We start from the raw sequence: 22112 nt of genomic DNA, 5'->3' as shown, positions 1-22112 counted from the left end.
CACTTGCTGTGACTAATGAATTTCCTTTCAAATGATAGTTAGTTAGACTTACCCAGTTCAAACTGGTCTGAGCGGTTGTCACATGTCTGTTTGACCTCCTCACTGTCCCAGCCGAGAGGGTACAGGGCACATCCCGAGCCAATGAGAAGACCTGCAGAGAAGACACATAAATACCATTAAGTTTGTTTTTTTAAAATAAATGTCATGTTAAACAATGTCTCCCTCTCTCATTCAATTAAACGGTACTCTTCTCAGGAGTCTTAATGGAACAAAATCACCGCTACTGGGAGGTTTCTTTAGTGTACTCAGTAAGAGACGAGTTAAAAATATTGGTCTTGAGAAGGCACCATATATCCTGATGATTAATCTTTTCATGTGGAGGGCTCTTTGACAGTGTGTATTAGTTACATGAGCACATAAAAACTGATAAATTAAAATAAAAACTAATTTCAGTGCTGCTGAACATGACAAAAGAAGAGAGTTAGGGGGAATTAGACTATCTATAGCAATTCCTTTCTGTAGTCTAGGCATGGTGATGAAGTCAGCAAACACTTTGAATGTATAATGTGGCAGCTGCTTAAGCTGCTTTGTGGCAGTAAGTGATATTAAAAGTAATCTAAAAGACCTCATTTGAACCCCAGTCCCCCTTGCAGCCTCATTTCTGGTGTCACAAGAGGATTCTTGCTGCTCTTTGCATTTTTCTATTCACTGGGTCTCAGCACCGAGCTGCAAGGTCAGTTCTGGATGGATATTAGCCCTCAGTGCTCCGGCTGAGGGCTTTGCTGTCACATGAGGTTAATCCCTTCCAATTTGCCTCTTGCTCGCCTATCAGTTTTGGGCCAGTCATGGAGAGAGCGAGACATGCTTAGGCCCAACCCTGGGTAACCTTTCTGCATGGCGGCGCAGAGAGAGATAAGGGGAATAAATCAATCCCCACACAAGTCTATCATGTGCCTCAGAAATGAGGAAAGGCAGATACATTCATTATAGCCACACTCCACTAAAAAGCATATCAACACTCGACAGCTTTCTTACTTAAACGCACTGGCACTTAACAGGGAATATACAGGACGCATAAAGTAGTTGTTAAAAGACTGCACAGAAGGGTTCACAGCAGGATATATAACGAGAATGGAAAGGATCCTCAGATTTGCTCGTGTGCAGAGAGGCATGGTGAACATGTTGTTCAATGGTGTTAGCATTTATTTGCACCTAATAAGGCACTCACAGCCTTCCTCAGCCTCCACAGGATTGCGCTGTATGGAGAATTTCTTAATTAGACTTTAATGAAAAATATCACCTAAGTGTTGGAGCTGATGATCATAAAGAGAATGCCTTGTGTGAGCAGCAAACTGATAATCATGCAGTAATTGCAACGCTGTCAGGTGTTGCCATTCCCAGCACAACAATTCCTGCTTTTTTATAGCACATGGTTTTGTTTAGGTATCCATGTGTCTTTGTTACTGCTTCGGTCTCATCACTGGCTCGTTGCCCTATCGTGCTCAGCTTATTATTGTGTTCATTGCATGCATGACTTTTCCCTATGCCTACAATTATCTTGTCTGTTCCTATGGACATGGATTGACCTAAAACGTACTCACACTTCTGTCAAGGTCTTTTAATCATTTAATCAGAAACGCAACTTCACAAACACTAGGCAATTCTAACTCTAAGTCAAATGATATGGATGTCTGTTTATATGCAGCGCATTCAGATCTCTTTCTCTTGACTCAATGTCCTAGTTTTGAAGTGTGGGTGGGTTTCTATCACAGTGAAACACTCAGAAGATGAGACCTAAAATATGCTGCATCAAAAGCTTCCGGGATTCTCCGATGGTCACTATTAAAATTACACTGTTGAAAATTTTCCTGCATAAATTGGAGCTTATATAATCTTCTGGTGCCTGTCATAAACAACTGAGAGAATGCATAAGTTTGAAGCCATATTGAGAACGCAATATATTAATTCTAAATTATAAAAAAAACCCTCATGAATTCTCTTTCAAGTCGTCAGTAATGTCAACAGATAAAGAGGCGTGTAATCAGCTTGAAATGTCCTGTGGTGTTGAAAAAGCAGAAACAAAAGAAGGATAGCTTTTCTTCTCTCTATAGCTTTGGCAAAAGCAAACGTTCATTTTGTTAAAGCTCATAGTTCTAAAGTACAACAACTATTTGCGCAGAATTAGATTATTTAAGAACTGCAAGGTGTTGTAGCCCACAACTGTAAGCCAACTTTGTTTCGATGACAAAGCCAGAGCAAATAATCACAAGTATGTACATGTAGTCAAGCCTTAATTGCCTCATGAACACTAACACATAATCCACAACTAACAGACACAGGACAACCGGTGAATACATCTAGTGCATAAGTTATGACATGCACTCTTTTTCAATTCATTTCCCTCATTATAAACAGCTGGATGACAGAATATAAGGGAAGCAGGTGGCTGCAGTCTCCAGCGATCATTCAACTGAAGTACAGCTTCACTCTTTTATCTTCCTCCTCTCTGTTCTCTCTCTTCATGTGCATGCTCTATTCATCAAACCTTTAGCAAAAGCATATTATCAGCTCCAACAAGCATAGAACTTGTAGCAGATGTTGGATGTTGACGATCCTGCACATTCGTACGTTCCTACACAAAAACATAATGAAGGTCCACTGAAAAGCTCATCTGGGTCTGGAACAAAAAAACTTTTTTCAAAGAGGAAACACTATTATGTAACTATAACAGAGAACTATTTATTTTTTGTTGTTGGTGTTGGATCTGAAGAGATGGTCATTCTTCCAAAAAAATAAAAATAAAAAAACAATTTTTTTTTTTTTAGCATTTTTCATACTGAACTGCGATTCTGAGCCAGGCCAGTAGTTTTCCCACAGAATTGGGTTAAATCTGACTTGCTGTCATGATTTAATTTGAACATCTTGCATACGTTAGAATAATCATATCAAAACTTTGCAATTCAATTATATAAAGACTTGGCTATTCAGTCTTTCGCCTAACAAACAGATGGGTGACAAATTGCCAGAAAAACGAATATGATATGGTTTCGTACGATGATCACAGCCACCATGAGCCACGAGAACAGCTTCAGTGCACTGATTAGGACAATTTTACTATTCTTCCGAAGCATTTTCTCCCAGCTGGTGTCTTGATAGTGGCAGTGGAGAGCATAGTCTAACACAGTGGTGTCCAATCTTATTCGGAAAGGGCCGGTGTGTGTGTGTGTGTGTGTGCAGGTTTTCATAACAATCAAGCAGAAGTCACAGCTGATTCCACCTGTTCAGTTGATCTTGGCTTTCAGAAGACTTCAGCTGTGACTTATGCTTGGTTGGAATGATCAACCTGCAACCTGCCCTTTCCTGATAAGATTGGACTAACAAGTGACTTCAAACTCTCCTGTAGTTGTTCAGCTGGCTAAAGATCTGGTGATTATGAAGGTCACAGCATATGATTTACATTATCTTTATATTCATGAAACCATTTAAGTGAACCCTCATGCCCTGCACATGGGGTGGAGTCATCCTGGAAGAGATAGCTCCCATCAGGATAGAAATGTTTCATTATAGGGTTTAGGTGAACGGTCAGAATGATTTGTATTGCTTTTACAGTAACTCTTTTCCCTAAAGAGTGTCAGACTATTAGAGCGGAGCACAGAGAAATGTAGCGAGTGTGGCTAATTTAGAACCACTGATGAAACATATCCAAATTCTATTAGCAGGTGTTTGTTCATACAAACATATCATGAGCATGAGTTGCAGACTGCTTTTCGCCATGTGGCCTCTCATTGCTCATTCCTTTGCTTTTCATTAGGTATTCTGCATGTTTAATCTCATCCTCCACACTCCCTATGTGGGATATTGAGAGCCCGAGCTTGGGTGGCGGAGAGGGTGGGTGAGGATTACTAAGAATGGAAATGGCAACTGCAGATATGCCAAGATGCCAAGGGGGCAGACTTACGAATGACAGCTTGAGCTTGGAGGCATCCCTCCTTAATGTGTTTCCACATTATAAAAGCTATTTTAGAAATTTGTCTACAGTGATAAATATACTTTAGGTTGTTAGGGATGAATGTGTCAGATTTGATGAGCACCAAAGGGGACTGAGGCAGATTTATTAATCTTTATTCTTATTACTCTTACTTCCACGTGGACACTACTTTAGAGCTTTTGGAAAAGTAACACTTGTTTTGTAGATCAATCCATGTCAAATTAGTAGAACTGAAGTTAATTCCGGTTAACTTGATGTTCCGGGAATACAGCACTGAGCAAAGAAGTGCAAAGCATTTAATGACTGGATCACAGTACATCAAGTTATCCTGGAAGAGAGCCATCAAATCCAGCTGGAAACCTTTAATGCAACAAAGTAGTCAGATGTTCAGATCACAGGACAGATGACAAAATATTAATTACTGCTCTCTACAACATGGAATCTGGTGTCCTGGATGTTTAATACCAGGAAGGATGACACACTCAGAACATAATGGCTGGTTACAGTTGTTAAAATATAGATGAAGACACAATTCTTTAGTAATTATTACAACAATTATTACGCAAAATGAATATTATTCCCCATGTGGTAGTAGGTTTGGATGGTCCCAAAGCAGGAAAGTTTATTAAATGTTTTCTCCAGATTGCTGTGTTTCTGGTGGTGTATGGATCATCTATATAGTTTACATCTTGCTACAAAACCCGCACTTTAAATGTTGAAGTAATGCATTGGTTTAATATTCCTACAAGTATCTTTCACTTTATGGGCCATTAACCATTTTAGTTTAGCACCAGAATTCATAATAAAAAGTTTTTTCCCCCAAGCTTAAAGAATCAATATTTAAACATTCAATACAGGAAATGATTCTTTAGCTCATTACAAAGCCAAAAACAATGGTTAAGCATTTATCCATCATAGACGCGTCTGTTAAAAGGAGTTAAAAGGAGGGGGTTCTTTTATATTTACATTGCTTTAAAGAATATTTTCCATTTAGCACCATAAAGTCTTTTCCATTTTGCCCTGATAAAAACCTAGAACAGACGGTTTTACTTTCAGTAAACACTGGGATTGTATATTATTTATATTATCATGCATAGAAATGTGTAAATGTTATAGACACAGCATTTGAGATTGTAATCTTTCTAGATCCCTTAAGGTGTCATCAGAAAATGATGTCAATCGAACCTCTATTTACTGAAGAAGCCTGACTTAACAAAAAAGAAGCCTGACCAGTTAAAAATAAATTTGCTGTAGTGTTTATCATGCCACTCATCGACACACCTGACAACAGATTTGCAACAATTACACAACTAAAACTAAAAACAGCACAGTGAGGGCTTTTGACAATTGTGAAGAGGTGCATCTGCTTTCACCACTGCAGTCATAGGAACGGAAATCGGCTCGAGCCACTACAAACCCACAAGCCTACAACTTCAGGAAAACTCTTGAGCTTCTGCTTATGAAACAAACCTTTTTTTTTTTTTACTGTAAAAACTATAATAGCACACACAATGTCCTCGTAACAATCTGATGCAAAGCCGGTGCAAGGACAATGCCTTAACAGAAATTAGAAAAGTGTAAGTGAGATATATATAGTTGCAGGCTGTGTATGAGATTTGCAGAGCTAGCATTTTCTTTATAACATATGGAATATGTGACCCACTAATACTATTATGTAATTACTATTAATTCTGTAGGCTAATCAGAGGAATCAGCATATGCTATACGATGTTACCTCATCTTTTGGCATTCTATAACTTATTGTAGTATGTGGTATTTTATCTAACTCTAAAGATTTTGGCATTGTAACCAGAACCTTGTCTGGCAAACCATCTACATCCATCCTACTACTCTCCATACCCACATTAACATATCCTCAATGTTCAATACCATTTACAGACACTACATTATCTTTCACAGAGAGTATGACCTGGTCTACCACCAAATCATCCTTTCTCCTCCATTAGTGTTCAATATGCAGCCATGAGTGGACCCTGATGAGCACTTGTCGGTGTTTGCTGCTTCCTCTGACTCTTGTTGATTGTCCTACAGCTACTCATTCAGTCTAGTCTGAGAGCATTATGTGTACTTACAAGTAATTAAAGATTTAAGATGCACACTTCATACACCGAGGAAGTTGTGGAGTTTAACAAAACGTCCGGTGAGGCAGAAACCCATTTGTAACCTTTAACACTTAAAGGAGATACTTTTACTATGGAGAATTAAACAGATATTAGCCATTTTCTTTACTTTGTGGTGTATATATATATATATATATATTATAATCTAAATAATGTAATGGTTTAGAGAATTCACAATGGTAATAAAACATTAATTGCTCAGAGTGTTGTAGGAAAATAATCAATGAATGTGCAGTGTGGAGTGATAAAGTGTTTTATTCCTCTTACACTACAGCAAGTTACTTTTATCCATTTGTTGTTACAATTAAAATCATGCAACGTCTGTGAAATAAGTAAGATCCTGTTATCGCGATCATAGTAGCAAGCTACTATGTATTACCAAGCATACAGCTTGTAATGTCACTGAGAAACTGCAAAGTTCGCTGTCCTGAAAACACTCATTTGAGAAAAGATTACAGCTTTACTTCTGGCTTTTACGAGGCAGTAACACTGGAGACTCCTTTTCCAAAATGCTAAATATACTTCACATATACACATACACAATGTTGTGTTTATGTGGTGCAGGCAGATCCCAGTGTAATTTTATTACTACAGAAGTGATAATATTTTAAAAATAGAAAAGGAATCAGCACGTGTTTCCTTCTGACCAATCAGAATTGAGAATTCAACCACGCTGTGATATAACAGCTTTTAAAAGCTCAGCTATATACAGTAGCCGCTACATCTGACTATGAGTGATGGCATAAAAGTAAAATTAGAATGTCACGGTACACCACAAGAAATAAAACATGAACGACTGGTCTATGTTTATCCATGTTAAAATGTTTAGTGAGTGAGCTCCAGCCCAGTAATTGAAGGTTCACACAAACAATGTAAAATTCTTTCGTGTTATGAAAGCAAGGTCATGTCACTATTCTGAGGCGCTCATTTTTTTGTCATCTCTTCCCTGGTTTCATCAGTGGGGTTTCTGGAATTCTGTGTCCCCTGCACTCTTGGCTTTCATTCGTATTCTCAATTAGCATTCAAATGGGCGGAGAAAGGAGAGGAGAGAGAGAGAGAGAGAGAGAGAGAGAGAGGGGAAAAATAATGACTGGCTGGGTTATTCAGTGGAGAATGGGTGACATGAATAGGTCTGGAGGCCGTTTTAAAAGAGTATCCCATCATTCTTGGACTTGGAGGACGAAGGGTTAGGGGGGAAAAGAAGAGGAGTTGTGAAAACAGTGCACCAAAGTGCACTGGAGTGAGGGAACCTTTTGGACAAGATTTGTCTCTTATAGAAGCAAAAGAAGGAGAGAAAGGATGGGGGTCAGAAGAATGGAGATTGAGGGAGGAAAGTGAGAACAAGTGAATTGTTCATTCAAGAACATTCTTAATATCTTGATCGAAAACTTTCTGTTTATATTCATTCGGTAAGATTGAAATAATTCGGTAATATTGTTTGGTGAGTAATAGTGGCATTTTTATTTATTGTTCAGAATGACCCTATACCATTATTTGTCCTAACACCCAAATAAAAAAGACCAAATACTTTTAGATTTTGATTTTCTGAACCTTTTATTTCTTCACAAAGTTCTTAACTGGCCTCCTGCTTTCCTGCAAATGTTCCATACAGAATTCAAACAGGATCAGAGGATTCCTTGTAGGAGCTTTATTTCAGGGTGAGGGAATCCAAAGAAAAGGATCTATAGCATTAGTATTTGAGACTGGAGAAACTTTCATGGGAAAGTCAGAATGTGGATAAGAATGAATGGAAATCCAAAGGAAAACATTTCTTTTGAAATTAAGACAGAGAACAAACATCATTTCACACCATTCAGATTTGATCATCGTCTGAAATTAAGAGTGAGTAATTAGTAGGCACTGCAGCTTCACAGCTCCAGGGTCCACGGTTTGATCCTGAGTTCTGGTTGCAGTCTGTGTGGAGTTTCTACACATGTTTCTCCCCAAATCCACCTTCTCTAGTTTCCTCCAAAAAATGCCAGTAGGTGGTTTGCCTCAACTAAATTGCCCTGAGGTGTGTGTGTGTGTGTGTGTGTGTACACTGTGCCTTGCAAATGAAGTGCCATCTCATCTCATCCATGGTGTATTCCTGCCTCATAAAGTACTGTCCAGGGATTGTCTCTGTATTCGCCACAGTGCTGAATCTGATTAAAGGATTTTAGATGAAAGGGTAACGACTAACAACAACAAAGATGTTATCTGCATCTAACCACAAGAAAACTAAACATGTTTCAGCCCTTCGTAAAAAAGCCAAATTTAGTTTAAAATCATATATATTTTACCAGGCAAAGGCCTTCTGAAGGCCAAGGTGAAAGCACTAAATTTAGAGCCTGTAAATATTCTTTAATTGTAGGCAAACCTTCCCATCCAAATTTAGCATCATCTCAGGTGATGATTATGATCAGAATTATCATCAGTACTTATCCGAAAGCAGAAATAAGCTTATTAATGCCTGAGGACAGCTCTACTTCCAAATGCAGTAATAAGACATTTTGTAAAGTTGAACTAGAAATGACATGCACTTGCCAGGTACAAGTCATTCACAATGCTTGTGGTCAACCTTCAACGTCTACCTGTCATCCAAACCAAAATGGCCACAACTGGTCATCTGGAAGCTGATTACAGGGTTATATGACATGTAAACTATTCGTCCCACAGGACCAATTCCAAGACAATTTTGACATAAAAAGGAAAACAAGCAATCAAAATGCTGATACTGGACTATTACTTATGATTGATCATTTTATGATAGTAGCTAGAAATGTTAGATAGAAATACATTCTATGTTACACTGCTGGTCATTTCTGTTGAACAATAGCAGGGCCAATTCCCGTGGGAGAGATCTCCAGAACTCTGTGACAAGGATGATTTTTGTTCCTTGTCTGAATAGCGGTCATGTCAGGGGCTGACCTCACGCACCCTGACCCACTTTTGTCCCACTGATCTCAGAGGCCTCCATTTAACAGCCACTGATTAGATACATAATAAACGATGTATGTTGATAATAAATTAAAATATCAACTATTTGATTGGTAACAGAATCATTCATTCATTCATCTTTAGCAAGCACTTAGGTCTGGATAGAGGTTGTGATGAATCCAGAACTATTCCTAAGAACACTAGACAGAGCAATAGAAGTCTCACACTGAGAAAAGATTTAATATTTCAAAACCCTTTTCCGGTTGTTTAAATTCCCCTATAGGCTCTCTGTTTTTCAATGGGACACATGATTCACGGTCCTCTTTCTTAAAATGACTTTTTTGAAATAGTTTAGTATGAAAACCTCCATCACAGACACCTAAACATTCATCCAGTCAGTTTCTGGAACCTATCCCAGGAACCCTGGGACTGAGGCTGTCTAAACACAACACCAGTCCTTCACAGAGCATCATACACACATACATACTCATTCATGCTTGAGGCAATTTAGAGCAACATGTTTTCGGGAGGTGGGAGGAAACTGAACCCTTGCAGACAAGAGAATAACATGGAGCTGTGAGGCAATACTTGCCACCTACCTATCTAGGCTTATTGCTGAGAAAGCCATCATAATGGATTCAACTCACATTCCTGAAGATTACCAAACTAACAATTTCTGTGCTTGACTTTGGTAGAATGTAGAATAAGTAAAGGATGGCTTTGACAGAAACTGCATAATTACAGAGTGATGTTCATGTCAAATGTTCATTTCTATAATCCTACCTTTAAAAAAAAAAATACATAGACATCCAGCCTCTTTGTTAAACCGCTGCAAGGACCCCCCGAGCATGACATAGCTTAGACAACATGTGTGTGACTTTGCTATTAAGCCAGTTAAGCATTCTTTGATGCGTGAGGATTTTTACAATGAATATGACAGCTGCCAGTGATTTTGACTGAAAATCTTACAACAGTGTGCAGTGAAGCGATGCACTTTCCTCACTTGCCCCTCTCAATGATTAAATGCACTGTGCATACATTACTAAATAAAATTCACACTGTCAGTTACCACCAATTTAAAGGAGTTCTGTTCAGGTGCATTATTAGAAACGGTTGCATTATTGATGCAGAGGGCATACAGCAGACAGTGCAGTTTGAGTATGCATAGAGAAAGAAAAACGCTTATACTCCAAAAAACATTATTGTGCACACTTTAGACAGATTCAGGATCTACCCTGACCCGAAAAAAAAGGGGTTACTGAAGGTCTGATAGTTTGGTTTTTCATGATCAATGTGTAAATGTAAAAAAAATATTTTACACAATATACCAGCCTCATTGCTGGAGGTCTTAGTGATGCAAGTAATTTAGGCAGAGAGGCGATTATTCATTTTCTCAGACCTGGGGAAGTGTTTTCCCCAGATTTGTCTTAAAGTTTATACTAGAACACACCTGAGAAGGAAACAGAGCAACGCCCTTATTATGCCCAAGCAGCAATATTTCCTTCTGTGTTCATCATTTATCTGTATATATGAAATTGTTGGTGAAGTTGCTGAACAATGCACAGACACAAATATTTTCTAAGTTATCTTTGTGGAGCAAAGCAGAGATATTTCCAGTATCTATCATATTCAGTTTACTAGCATAACATAATGCACTGAAACAGCTATAGCTCTATATCTGAAAAATGTAAAAATGTAATTTCCACCCAATTAAACTTAAGTCTAGGAAAAAAAAATCCTTCCAACGTCATATCTCCTCCTGTTTATTTTTTTCTGCTGTTTTTTTTGTATATGTATTAGCTCTATGGTTCATGATTGACAGCAGGTTTTTTGGCTTCATCAAAATACACTTGCAGGCTTTCACTTGGAATACAAGTGAATCATTCTCTGTCCTTTTGCCAAACTGAAAACATGTTAACCTGAAATTTCAAAAAATCGTGAGGTTCAGAGAATGAGGTGTGACAGTAGAAAAACGGCACTGCTGGCAGAAGGTGACAGGATTAGCTAAAGGAAACCCCCCGATGAAATCAGCATTAATTTTACAACTGCATGCATCAAACATGGAGAACTGTCAAACATGCCACATTCAACTTACTGTCCATTAAAGTTGTGAAACTTCACATTCTAGAATATTTTAAAACTAATTTTAGTTGTAACCGGAATGTTACGAGCTTAAGATTGCTGTTGATGTCAATATTTCCAACTGAGATGAGCTGCAAAGAAAACACTATACAGAATCCACATTCAATTCCAATTTTTTGTTTGTGTAGCACTTTCAACAATAGACACTGTTACAAAGCAGCTTTGCAAAAATGCAGATTGAGATTTAGGTCCTAATGAGCGAGCTAGAGGAGGCAGTGGCAAGAAAAAACAAAACAAAACTGTGACAAAACGAGTAAGAAACCTTTAGTCTACAGTATCTGTGTGAAATCAGCCTCTGAAATGGTGAGTCATAAACTTTACTGAATCTTTCAAAAATACCCTAAATCCATGTGCACCGACATCAGAAATATTTATAACTGTGAGTTTACTGTAGATGAGGCACAGCACAAGGGTGAAAACTGACCATTTGCTTTATTATGGCAAAATCCATGAAAAGTCATGGTAGGGGTCAGAACACTGGTGGACAAGGTGATTGAGAAAGGATGTTAAAAATATTGAAGCATGGGTCAGTGAACTTGAAAACAAAGCTCGGTCGAAATAACCAATCAAGGAGAGACACAGAACAGGTGATCACATAAAGATAATCAACAGGGTGGTGACATGGCTCAAAACAAAACAAAACAAAACAAAACAAAACAAAACAAAACAAAACAAAACAAAACAAAACAAAACAAAACAAAACAAAACAAAACAAAACAAAACAAAACAAAACAAAACAAAACAAAACAAAACAAAACAAAACAAAACAACAGGTGCCTCTTGTTGCATTCTAAATCACACTGTAGGCTGAAGGGGGGAAAATTTGTGACAGATTCATAAATTCCACCCGTCTATATACAGTTATCTTCCCTCAAGCGACAAAAACATCATCAGGGACATAAAAACTATCTGAACAGCACAATACCACTTCCAGTTGAGAAGTGGACTGCAGACATAATCAACAGTCTGACGACTCGCTCAATATATGCAGTAACGTAATGGAAAAAATCTCACCATCACTCCAAGTAATACTCAGAGACACAATATTTAAATATTTCCGACAATCCAGGACTCGCTTTTATAATCGTTGAGAGCTCTATATATCTGTGAGTAAGTATGAAGGGATGATCCAGAAAACTTTTTAGTATTCTTGTCACTTATAGACAAACTGACACATACTTGATTATCTGCCTGTGCTGTTCTTTCTTCTCAGAAACCCAGTGGCCTTCTGCTGACGCCGTGACATCTCTGAGCCCACCAGTCGAAACAGCTAATTAATCCCGCTGCAGATTGAGCCTTGCAGAATGCTGGAAGGTAAACCCCTCCCACTTCTTCAATACCAAACTGTGCTCGGCTGCTGACAACTCCTCTGATAAGGCATTCAGCCGGGATCAGCGCGCCATTACACTACATCCTCACAAAGTTCTCCCATCAGCTTAACAGCCAGAAAAATCCAATGTGAACTAACGCATCCTTACAGCTCAGTACAGCTAGAGTGTGAGAAGCTGATGACTTTGCCTTTAAAAAGATGGAGCAATTTCTTGAGTGTACTACATGTTCTGCATTTGAAGGTATAGTCAGCCATTTTGGAATTGGAGACTCAAATACAAATTCAGTGCAGTATGTGCTGTGGGGTGTGAGATCAGGATCCAGATGTGCACAGCTGATACAGACATAATCCAGAATTATATATGCAATGTATACATCCTGTGACTGTAGCCAAGGTGGTTCTACATATGTATGGACCCAGGAGTGTGAATATTTATGCAACCACAAAGGTCTACTCTCTTCCTTTTTAATTAACAAAATCAAAATCTCAGTTAGGTCCATGATAATTCCACTAAAAAAGTGAAAGGTCCAAGGGGTGGTGAATACTTAGGCAAAGTCCTGTAGCTGGATATTTTCCTGTTTATTATATTTATGTTACAGTATGATATCCACCCAAATGCTTTATATCCATCAATACTCACTGCCTTTCAGTGGCTCTGAGACATTACAAAACAAAACTGACTCTTACCTAAGGTATCACCCTCCCACATCTGGAACAATACTTTAATTCAGTACAGAGTGCAGGAAAATTGTGCACAAAACATCTGGATATAATTTAGTTCCCCCAAAATCATGGGAAAAGAAAGGAGAAATTAATTCACATAGAAGCATACCAGAGCCAAAGCAAGTGAAAAGACTCCCTAGGTAACAGTAACTGCCTGCAGTTTCAATACAATTATGTTAAGCTATCTTATCCTAACTGAAAGCCAGATGCTGAAAACAAGTGTTTCGAATTCTCATGACTCATTTTATCCCCTGTAAAATGTTCAACCAGCATTAGATCATTTGGTAGAAATGATAAATTCAGTCTTTCTGCTTTAGGCCACCGTTCTACAAAAGGCACACTGTTCTGTCTGTGACTGCATTTGGACCTGATGCAAGATACATGACATGATGTTTTTGTTTCAGATAATGAATGGACTGAAGAAGTAGTGAAGTGGTTTTGCATAGAATTTTATCTGTAAGTCACAATCCAGAATTGAGGCTTTAATCACAACAGCCACAAACCACAACTGTGGTTTATACTTCAATGTGCTGAAATGAATGATATACGAAAATTTGCCAAAGGGATTAAAGCCAGTTCTGACAGACAGAATAAATACTGTTTGGGGACTGATGAGATCTTTGTGTGGGTACATTTTGTAGGCTGAGTCAGTTATCAAGTTGATGAGATATGAGATTTAATGTTATGTCGGCTGTACTGAGCCAGTGACTATATTGAGTAGATAGTGAAGATATAAAAATCTGTCTAGTGAAAATGAATTTGCATCAAAGCGTGACCAATGTGGCTAGAAGCAGTAGACCTTTCATCACTTTTGACCTTGTGTGTGTGTGTGGCAGGCATGCCTTTAGTTTCTGAGCTGATTAATGCAGTGGTCTGTTTCATCCAGACCAGAGAAGCACTTGTGGATACAGCAAATGACTTAACATAATGGAAGCATCAAATGATTACAGGATTCTTTTAAATGTGCATATATTGTGTGTGTGTGTGTGTGTGTGCACGCATGGGTGTGTGAACACGTTTGCTTCGACCCCCAACTTTCCCACTCACAGATCTCATCAATATTCCATGCATTCATTAGCACATGCTCAAATCTGTGACAGCATACAGCCCCCAGCCCTATAGTGCACACACACACACACACAAGGAAAGTCCAAGATCACCCCCTTTTAAATAAGTGAGAACAATAGGAGCTGCCGACACACACACACACACACCCACACTAACACACACACACACATTTGCAAATCCCCCACAGCCATTCCTAAAACTCAATGTCAGTGTGTCCTATGCAGCTTGATCAGTGTTCCCAGGATCAATACACTATAGTGGATTCATAAAAAGGTGAGTGCTTTCCTTTTACCTTTATATAACCTTGTTTACAATCTCGCACCTTCCAGGCATCTTGATATGATTAAAGAAAAATTCAGTCAGCTAGATGTAATGATATCAAAAATGTTGAATAGATAAGGAACATGATCTGTGCTTCCATGATTGCTAAGTATGACTGTTTACAAAAAAAAAAAAAGGACAACGTGAATGTATTTATATGCGATGTTGCAATATTGTCTCAAAAAGGACAACGGGACAATATGCAATTCATTGCAGATAAAATTGTAAAACTAATACACATACACATAACCACAGCCTCACTACACTCTTTTCCTGAGAGACCCAACCAATCATCCATCAACTCCCGACAAGCTATCTAGACCCATATAAATTGCTTTTAGATGTAGGTCATAAAAATAATAAGTGAAATTCATACTTGCCATTTGCTTTATCTATCCCTCTACCTCTCCTGCTACAGACCTCCCATCTAAAATCGATGCGGAGACGAATAAGCAGCTAAAGATGACGGGACACCTTGTTGAAAACTCCCGCTGAGAGCTATAATGGTTCATAAGTAATGCCATGAGAGCGGGTGGCCATGCATCACTCTCTTGCAAAATGCACTTACACGCTTGAGCCTAGTTAATGATATTGTCCATGAAAAAAAATCCTGTTCCACATGTGTGCCTAGCACCAATAAATCACAAAAGGGCACCCAGAGTAACACGCTCAGGAAAATTTTCCGAGTTCTATCTAGCAGGGAATGTATTTAAGATGAAGGAATGAGATCTCAGTCAAACTCCCGTGAAAAGAGAGCCTCCGTTCCTTGTGCAGTCAAGACAATGAGATCTATTTCACATCAAATGTGTTTATGAGTCCAATTCACTTTGATACAGCCCTGTCTTCATCTGATGAGTGGCTAAGCCAAAGATTGATTTTAGCAGGAGTTATCTAAAAGGCTCGGATTACTGTACTGAAAGAGATGGAAAGATGGCTCACGAGAGAAAAAAATACTGACCGGAGAGCTACGTGAGCAGCATGTAACCCTGAGATATTACAGTCCGTTTCTGAAGCTTTCCTTTTTGTTATCTTCCATCAGCAGAAGAAAAGGCTCTTTGATCATTTAGCGCAACCCCTCATGGGCAGAATTACAGACAGCGAAGGCTCAGAAAGGTTCCCGCAGACGCAGCGGAAAACAGATGAACGTGAAAATAAGGTGTGAAGCACGAGGGATTTGGTGTGTTCCAGGCTAGAAAGGCAGATTAGACACACCTGTCAAGGATAAATACAAAATACACAAATGCAAAAAGTCTTTTAAATCACAGCAAATCTGGCAGCAAACACTCCAAAACAAACGCTCATAGAAAGCAGAAGATGGTGTCTTCAGCACAAACGGACCAGGACCATCCTCCAAGGTCATGAGTGATGGGAAACAGTCTGTGTACGAGAAATCAAACATCACCATTTTGTGGTTTCTTTTCCCTACGCATTCCTGAACCTTTGCCAAGGCTCCATTCTGCTTTCTGTTGTTTAGCTAACGCTAAAATAGGATTTCTCTCAGCAGGGAATGAGCTTCTCTCTTTGAAAAGCAGGCACGGTGTCCATTAAGATGCCACAACAAAAAATCAGGCTGAGAAGTAAGTAAACAAACGAAACCAGGCCACTCTCTGTGGGCATGCAATGCAAGCTCATCAGAATCAAAGCAGTGGCCCATTTAGTCATTTCTAAGAAGACTAATGAGGAGTCTGTATTTTCAAAATAGGAAACACAGGTCCATACTGGGCTGTTTGTTTGTGTTTACACCCCGTATGTCAATCATGCTACAGACACGCCCCCGTAAACTAGTCAGAAATGCAAAATTCTCTAAGGATCACTAAATACTCTTGCTGTGTGAACTGCTCGAAAAAAGCACCAAAAGAAAGGAAAACAAGTAGAACTGTGTGCTGCTTTACCAAAATGGACAAATCTGCTGACCATAAAGGAGATGAAACTGCTGAATGAGCTAGCGACATTTCTCATAGACAGCTGAAGTGACAGTAATAAAGTATAAAGTTTTTCTAATAATTACTGCAACAGCGAATCAGTAAGTTATTTGATGGGTAAGTCTTTCACATACTTTTGTTATATCTGTCCAAATAGAATGAGACAAGTGTGTAAAGGTGGACCATAGTTGCGGTGCTTTTATGCTAGTTAGCTAGTGTCACCGCTTCACCCTTCATGTCATGGTTTCAATGGTGACAAACATAATGTGTTGTTTTTTTGTTTTCTCCACCCCTGTCCTCTCACTGGCCTGTTGCCACATTTTGTTCGCCTGTTCTGTGTTTAGATCTAATTGGTTTTGTCTGTTGTGTGTTATACTCTGTTGTGTCCATGTTTCATAGCATTTCTGTTCTTTTTTTCTCTCTATATGCTTAGCCAGACAAAAATACACAAAATACTGACACACTGTAAATTGTGAGACAGGACTCACACATATGTGTATGGTGGTAGATGGCAGGTTGGGCCAAGAAGAAAACAAAATCACTAGAATTTTATAGTTGTGCAGGAGCCCAAGATCTGCCCAATGTTTCTTTAATAAACAAATGAATATGTAAAAAACATTTGACACACACACACACACACACACAGAGAGAGAGAGAGAGAGAGAGAGAGAGACATTCTATCACATATTTTGGGTATGGTGCCAAGCTGTAGGTACCAATTACTGTGTAAGATGGTGGCAGAGGGATTAGAGATGCCATGTGTGGCCAGATGGCAGCGATGTCCTACTCAAAGGTCACCTACAAAACAAGAATCCTGATGGCTCCAAACTCATAATTCACATATTATTATTATTATTATTATTATTATTAGTTTAAAAACTGCTTTCAACTCTTCATCCAGAATTATAGCATGTATAGCGTCCTTTAGCTGTAATGCAACGATGCCTCCAACAACCCAAAGTCACTTGTGTGGGCTGCAGGAAATAAAATAAGAATGCTATCAATGTCTTTCATCAAGATGTTTCATCAAGAGGAACTTGGCCAAATGCCAAGACCCCATTACACTGTGTTATACGGGCTTCTCCCTTCAGACACAACCGGCTAAATGAAATGTTATGATGGCATTAATTTGCTTGCAGAAGGTCACCGTTGACGGCTGCTCCACACATCGCTCTCTAGGGTAAGGTATGGCTTGTTTATTTCAGGCTTTTTTATTTTTCATCCTTAGAGGCTGTGTTCTACTGAATGCTGTATAGGCCTGCGAGAGCTTCCTGTCACCAGAAGGCTGACGCCCCCATAGGCGTTGGCTTCCACATCATCACCAGATGGTGCAACCTGGGATGGGATGCAGCAATATACACAGTACCAAAGGGGTTCTTTCTTTTTCTACCTCTACTCCCTCCTCTTTCTTCTCACTTTGCTATTCTTATCTCCCCCTCAGGGTCCTCTGACACTTTCCAAACACTAGAAAAGGGACACTTTTGCCAAATGGGATAAGATCCAGCATTGCAAAATCTTTCCTTGGTTTTAGGCAAAATCCCAGACATTCTCATAAATTTCCTTTTTTTTTTAATGCTTTCGTTTTGACCCTATGGAAGGATATTGCTTTATTGTTGAGCCAAAACAGCAAGCAAAAGTGGATTCAAAGACTGAAAGTAGGATTTTTATAAGCAACAACTAATGTATATAAGCTGTCTTGTAGATGTTAACGCTTCAGGCATGCACGGTTTGGCCCTTGTTCCAGCACCCGAGTTGGTACTTGGAACCAATCCAATCAGCTGTCTTTATTGTGCCAGTGATAAATACTACCATTCCAGCATGGTGATGAATAGAGTGCATTTCCCCCATGAGATCCAAACCGTCCATTACAACTCTTATTACTGTCCTTACCCTGATGGCTTAATTGATTCTCACATGTTCTCACCTTACCCTAGTCATGACCAAACTCCAGTAATGGAAAGCTTTAACACTGTGAAATACGAGCCATTTCATCTAAAGATGCCAGCCTTTGATAAGAGGCATGGAGCAATGTTCAAGACCACCCCAATTCCACATTCAATCACCATCTAGTCAGACAATCATAAATCTACCAGAGGAGATTGGATGCTGTTCGACTGCCGCTGTGTGTGTGTGAGACATTCTGTAATATATTTTCTCTCCTTTTCTTTTTTTTTTCACCCAACATTATTAGATTGTATCAAGATACTGAGTAACAATATGTATTCATGAAATAGGCCTACAGGATCTGAGCACAGAGCAACCAGAATAACTAGAGCTTGCGTTATTGTTGACAGGAGCTGAAAGAAGTCATGAACGTTTTTATGCTTACTCTAAAATCAGTCACACTAAGTAGTGTATGTGAAAAAAGCAGTTTAACCCAGTCACTGCAGTATGCTGGCCCTCGTGTGGCATTTTGTGGTTTTCATACTTTGGAATTTTTCCCCCCAACATATTTATAGTGCAGGCGCTTGTTTTAGACATTCCAACTGGTCTTTCAGGATGGAGTTCGGAGTGCAGGCACCTTCTTCACCCATAAGTCTGTTTTTTCCCACAGAAATTCCCGCTGTATACAGTGTCTGTGGCTAATACTGTATGCATGGTTTACATAAAATATGAAAAACATACACTTGATCTTGTTCTCTTGTTGGAAATAAATACGTTTCGACTCAATCCAAGACAGAAAGGTGCGTAAACCACATTTTCATCTTACATTACACATAGCTTGTTCATACATTATTCATTATTAAGCCTTTATTTATTTTATATTTGGTGGGAAAGACTGAAAAGTTTATAAATCATTGGCATACCATCACAGGCCTTTTACGCTGACTGTCCCCTGTGATCAGGGCACATCTAACTGAGTTACAGCAAAGATGAGAGTTCAGACATAGTGAGAATGAGTGTCTGGAGAGCTTATTACACTGTTTCCACAATGCTTTGTGTGCATCTAATATGAGCGCATAAACATCCCCTCTGCTATATCGCTTTAATTGAAGTATATTGCTATTTAAATGCAGGCTTTTGGACTAACTAGGATTTATGGTTTTACCCACAGAAACCACAACATAATCCAAAATATGGAAATCCTCACAACCAAAGAGGAAACACTTTTACAGAAACATGCTTTCGCAGTCATGATATCTAATTCATCATTTCACAATCTCTCGAAAAGGGAAAAGACAATTTTATGAAGAACATGACATTCAACACTATAACCCAAAAGCACATTAGCATTTTAAAAAGATCACACATAAGCTTCAGTGAGCACCTTAATTTCTACTCATTCCTCTTCATTAACAACCGTCTTTGACAAATCAAACACACTCGAAGCAATTTCAGCCACGTACCGTACATTTCTCTACCCAGAAAAATTCAGATTTAAAAAGCTCTCTCTCTCTCTCTCTCTCCGTCTGTCTGCTGTCATATGAGAACTGATGAGAGATTTAGCTCCAGTGGCTGACACACTTCCTCTTTACTGCAGTAGACATCTACACAGCCTCTGCCCAGAGCAAGCCGTAACATACTTGTTACTGACTCAGAACTGCTTTTGCTAGACAGTCAAATGTTGAGTTTTTCCTCGCTCACACTGATGTACACAGACATGTGGCGGATGCAAAAGACTCAATAAACAGAATTTGAATCAGAAATGTTCAGCTTATAGCAAAAAAGACCATTTAGTGGTTCTTCTAAGTTCTTGCACAAGTCAGAAGTTAATTTAGCACATCCTAAAATGAAAAAAGTCCTGTGTTAGGATGTGCAAAATTAACTTGTGGTTCTCGAAGTTGGGTCTGTGAAGCATATCCAGAGTCTCCTTGAATTATTTTTATTTCACCATAGAACTGGAGTTAACAACCCATTATTACCAGAATTATTACTTTTATTATCCAGGTATTACAGTTGACCTGTTTGACTTGTGACTTGAATTGAATGAACTGTAATTTAAACCTCAATATCTTAAAGACAAGGAGGTCTATAAACCATGCCATCAGAACACTACCTAATGTGTTTTCGGGAAAGTTCAGGAACAATGCCCCCACTACAAAGCCAGAAAATTAATGTACACCTTTAAAAATGATCTTAACATCTACATACTCAGATTATGTTAATAAAACTATACCGAGGATGTCAATCTATTATTTTTTTTCTGGTAAAATGCATAAGATTTGAGAACTACAGTCCCAAAAGTATGTGTTTAGATGTAAATTTCAGAGTTATATGTCAACATATGCTAAATAAATAAATAAATAAATAAATAAATAAATAAATAAATAAATAAAATAAAAAAAATAAATAAATAAAATCCATTAATCTGTTCAGTAAATTAAATTCCTAAAACATTTGCTTTAAACAACATTTAAACCACATTATATCCACATGTTTATTCAAGTTTTAAAATCCACACATGTACTTTCCTTTAATTATCTAAAGGTAAACTGTGAAGAAATGGGTAAACACTATATAATAGCTTTTTGTCCTCGTAACAGTGCAATAAAATGAAGTACAAATAGGCTGGGTTGCATTTGGTCAGTGTGTTTGTTACCACTTCACACAGTCACGTCTGCCTCCTGTTTCAGGCCAAAACCAAACCAGAACTAGCTGATAGGTGATGTATTCTTTTATATGAATCCAATATATACAATGATTAATGTTTATAGTAGCTCTGTGTTGAGAAGGTTGTTTGTAAAAAGTTTTGGCAGAGCTACACAGAGTCAGCTGTTGTGTCAGTACCTTGAGGTAAAAGATTTTCCATATGGTCAGCAATGTTGGTCACTATGCTCTGCATGCTACCAGCATCCCCTTGGGTCTCAATGATAAATGGGGTAATTGAGAACAGCCCGAGGCTATTCGGCACTACAGGAAAGAGAGCCCCAGGCTTGGATCACTGCTGACACTACTGTGATGGCATGAGCCTTTGGTTGAGTTGAGTCAAGGGACAGCCAGAGAGAAATATATACACAAACAGGGTTTATTGCAATGATTAGTCCCATGACATGTAAACAGAAGTAAGAAAAAAACTACCTTGTGTTACATGATACACAGAACAGAATGTATCACAATATTAGGTCTGCAAACAAAACAACAAACTGTAGGTATATATAATTTGAAAAAATGAAAGATATTTTTATATCTATCCTGAGCTTAGGTTGCTTCCTGCATGGAGTGTGATATGTTCTTCCATGTCTTTATGGGAGTCCAGTAGAATGAAATTGGCCATTTTTTGTTTTGGAAAACATGGCATTAGTCTCTTCCCATCAATCACGGAAACACTAGTTTGAGGACTAGATAGCTATGCCCTCCATATGTGTTATGCTACACTGTGATACAGTAGGTTTTGTGTATCTCAGAGACAGCATGTGTAAGCCCTCACCTGTGTTGGTTGGTAAGTACTGCTAGATGGTGGGTGGGCATTGGCAGGTAAACAAATTTGGTGGAAAATTGAGTTTAATAAAAATGTTTTAGTAGAGGAGGTTTTTTATTATTATTGTTTTGTGCTAGAAACAGAGATTGTGCCTTTGTTACTCCCATTAAATTCACTTAAATGCCAAGCTGTACACTGC

At 38.5% G+C, this 22112-nt stretch overlaps 1 protein-coding gene across 1 annotated transcript in view; it reads right to left on the bottom strand.

Moving 5' to 3' along the window:
* The window catches only part of LOC131368338 (LHFPL tetraspan subfamily member 6 protein), a 51197-nt gene that overhangs the window by 5707 nt on the left and 23378 nt on the right, over window positions 1–22112 (bottom strand). Inside the window, exon 3 of the mRNA XM_058414395.1 lies at window positions 53–151. Coding sequence (XP_058270378.1) covers window positions 53–151 — 99 coding nt within the window. The remainder of the gene's footprint in view (window positions 1–52; window positions 152–22112) is intronic.

This window comes from Hemibagrus wyckioides, linkage group LG17, assembly GCF_019097595.1.
Source record: "Hemibagrus wyckioides isolate EC202008001 linkage group LG17, SWU_Hwy_1.0, whole genome shotgun sequence".
NCBI classification, from domain to species: Eukaryota; Metazoa; Chordata; class Actinopteri; order Siluriformes; family Bagridae; genus Hemibagrus; species Hemibagrus wyckioides.
This window is presented reverse-complemented; position numbering and strand designations above follow the sequence as displayed.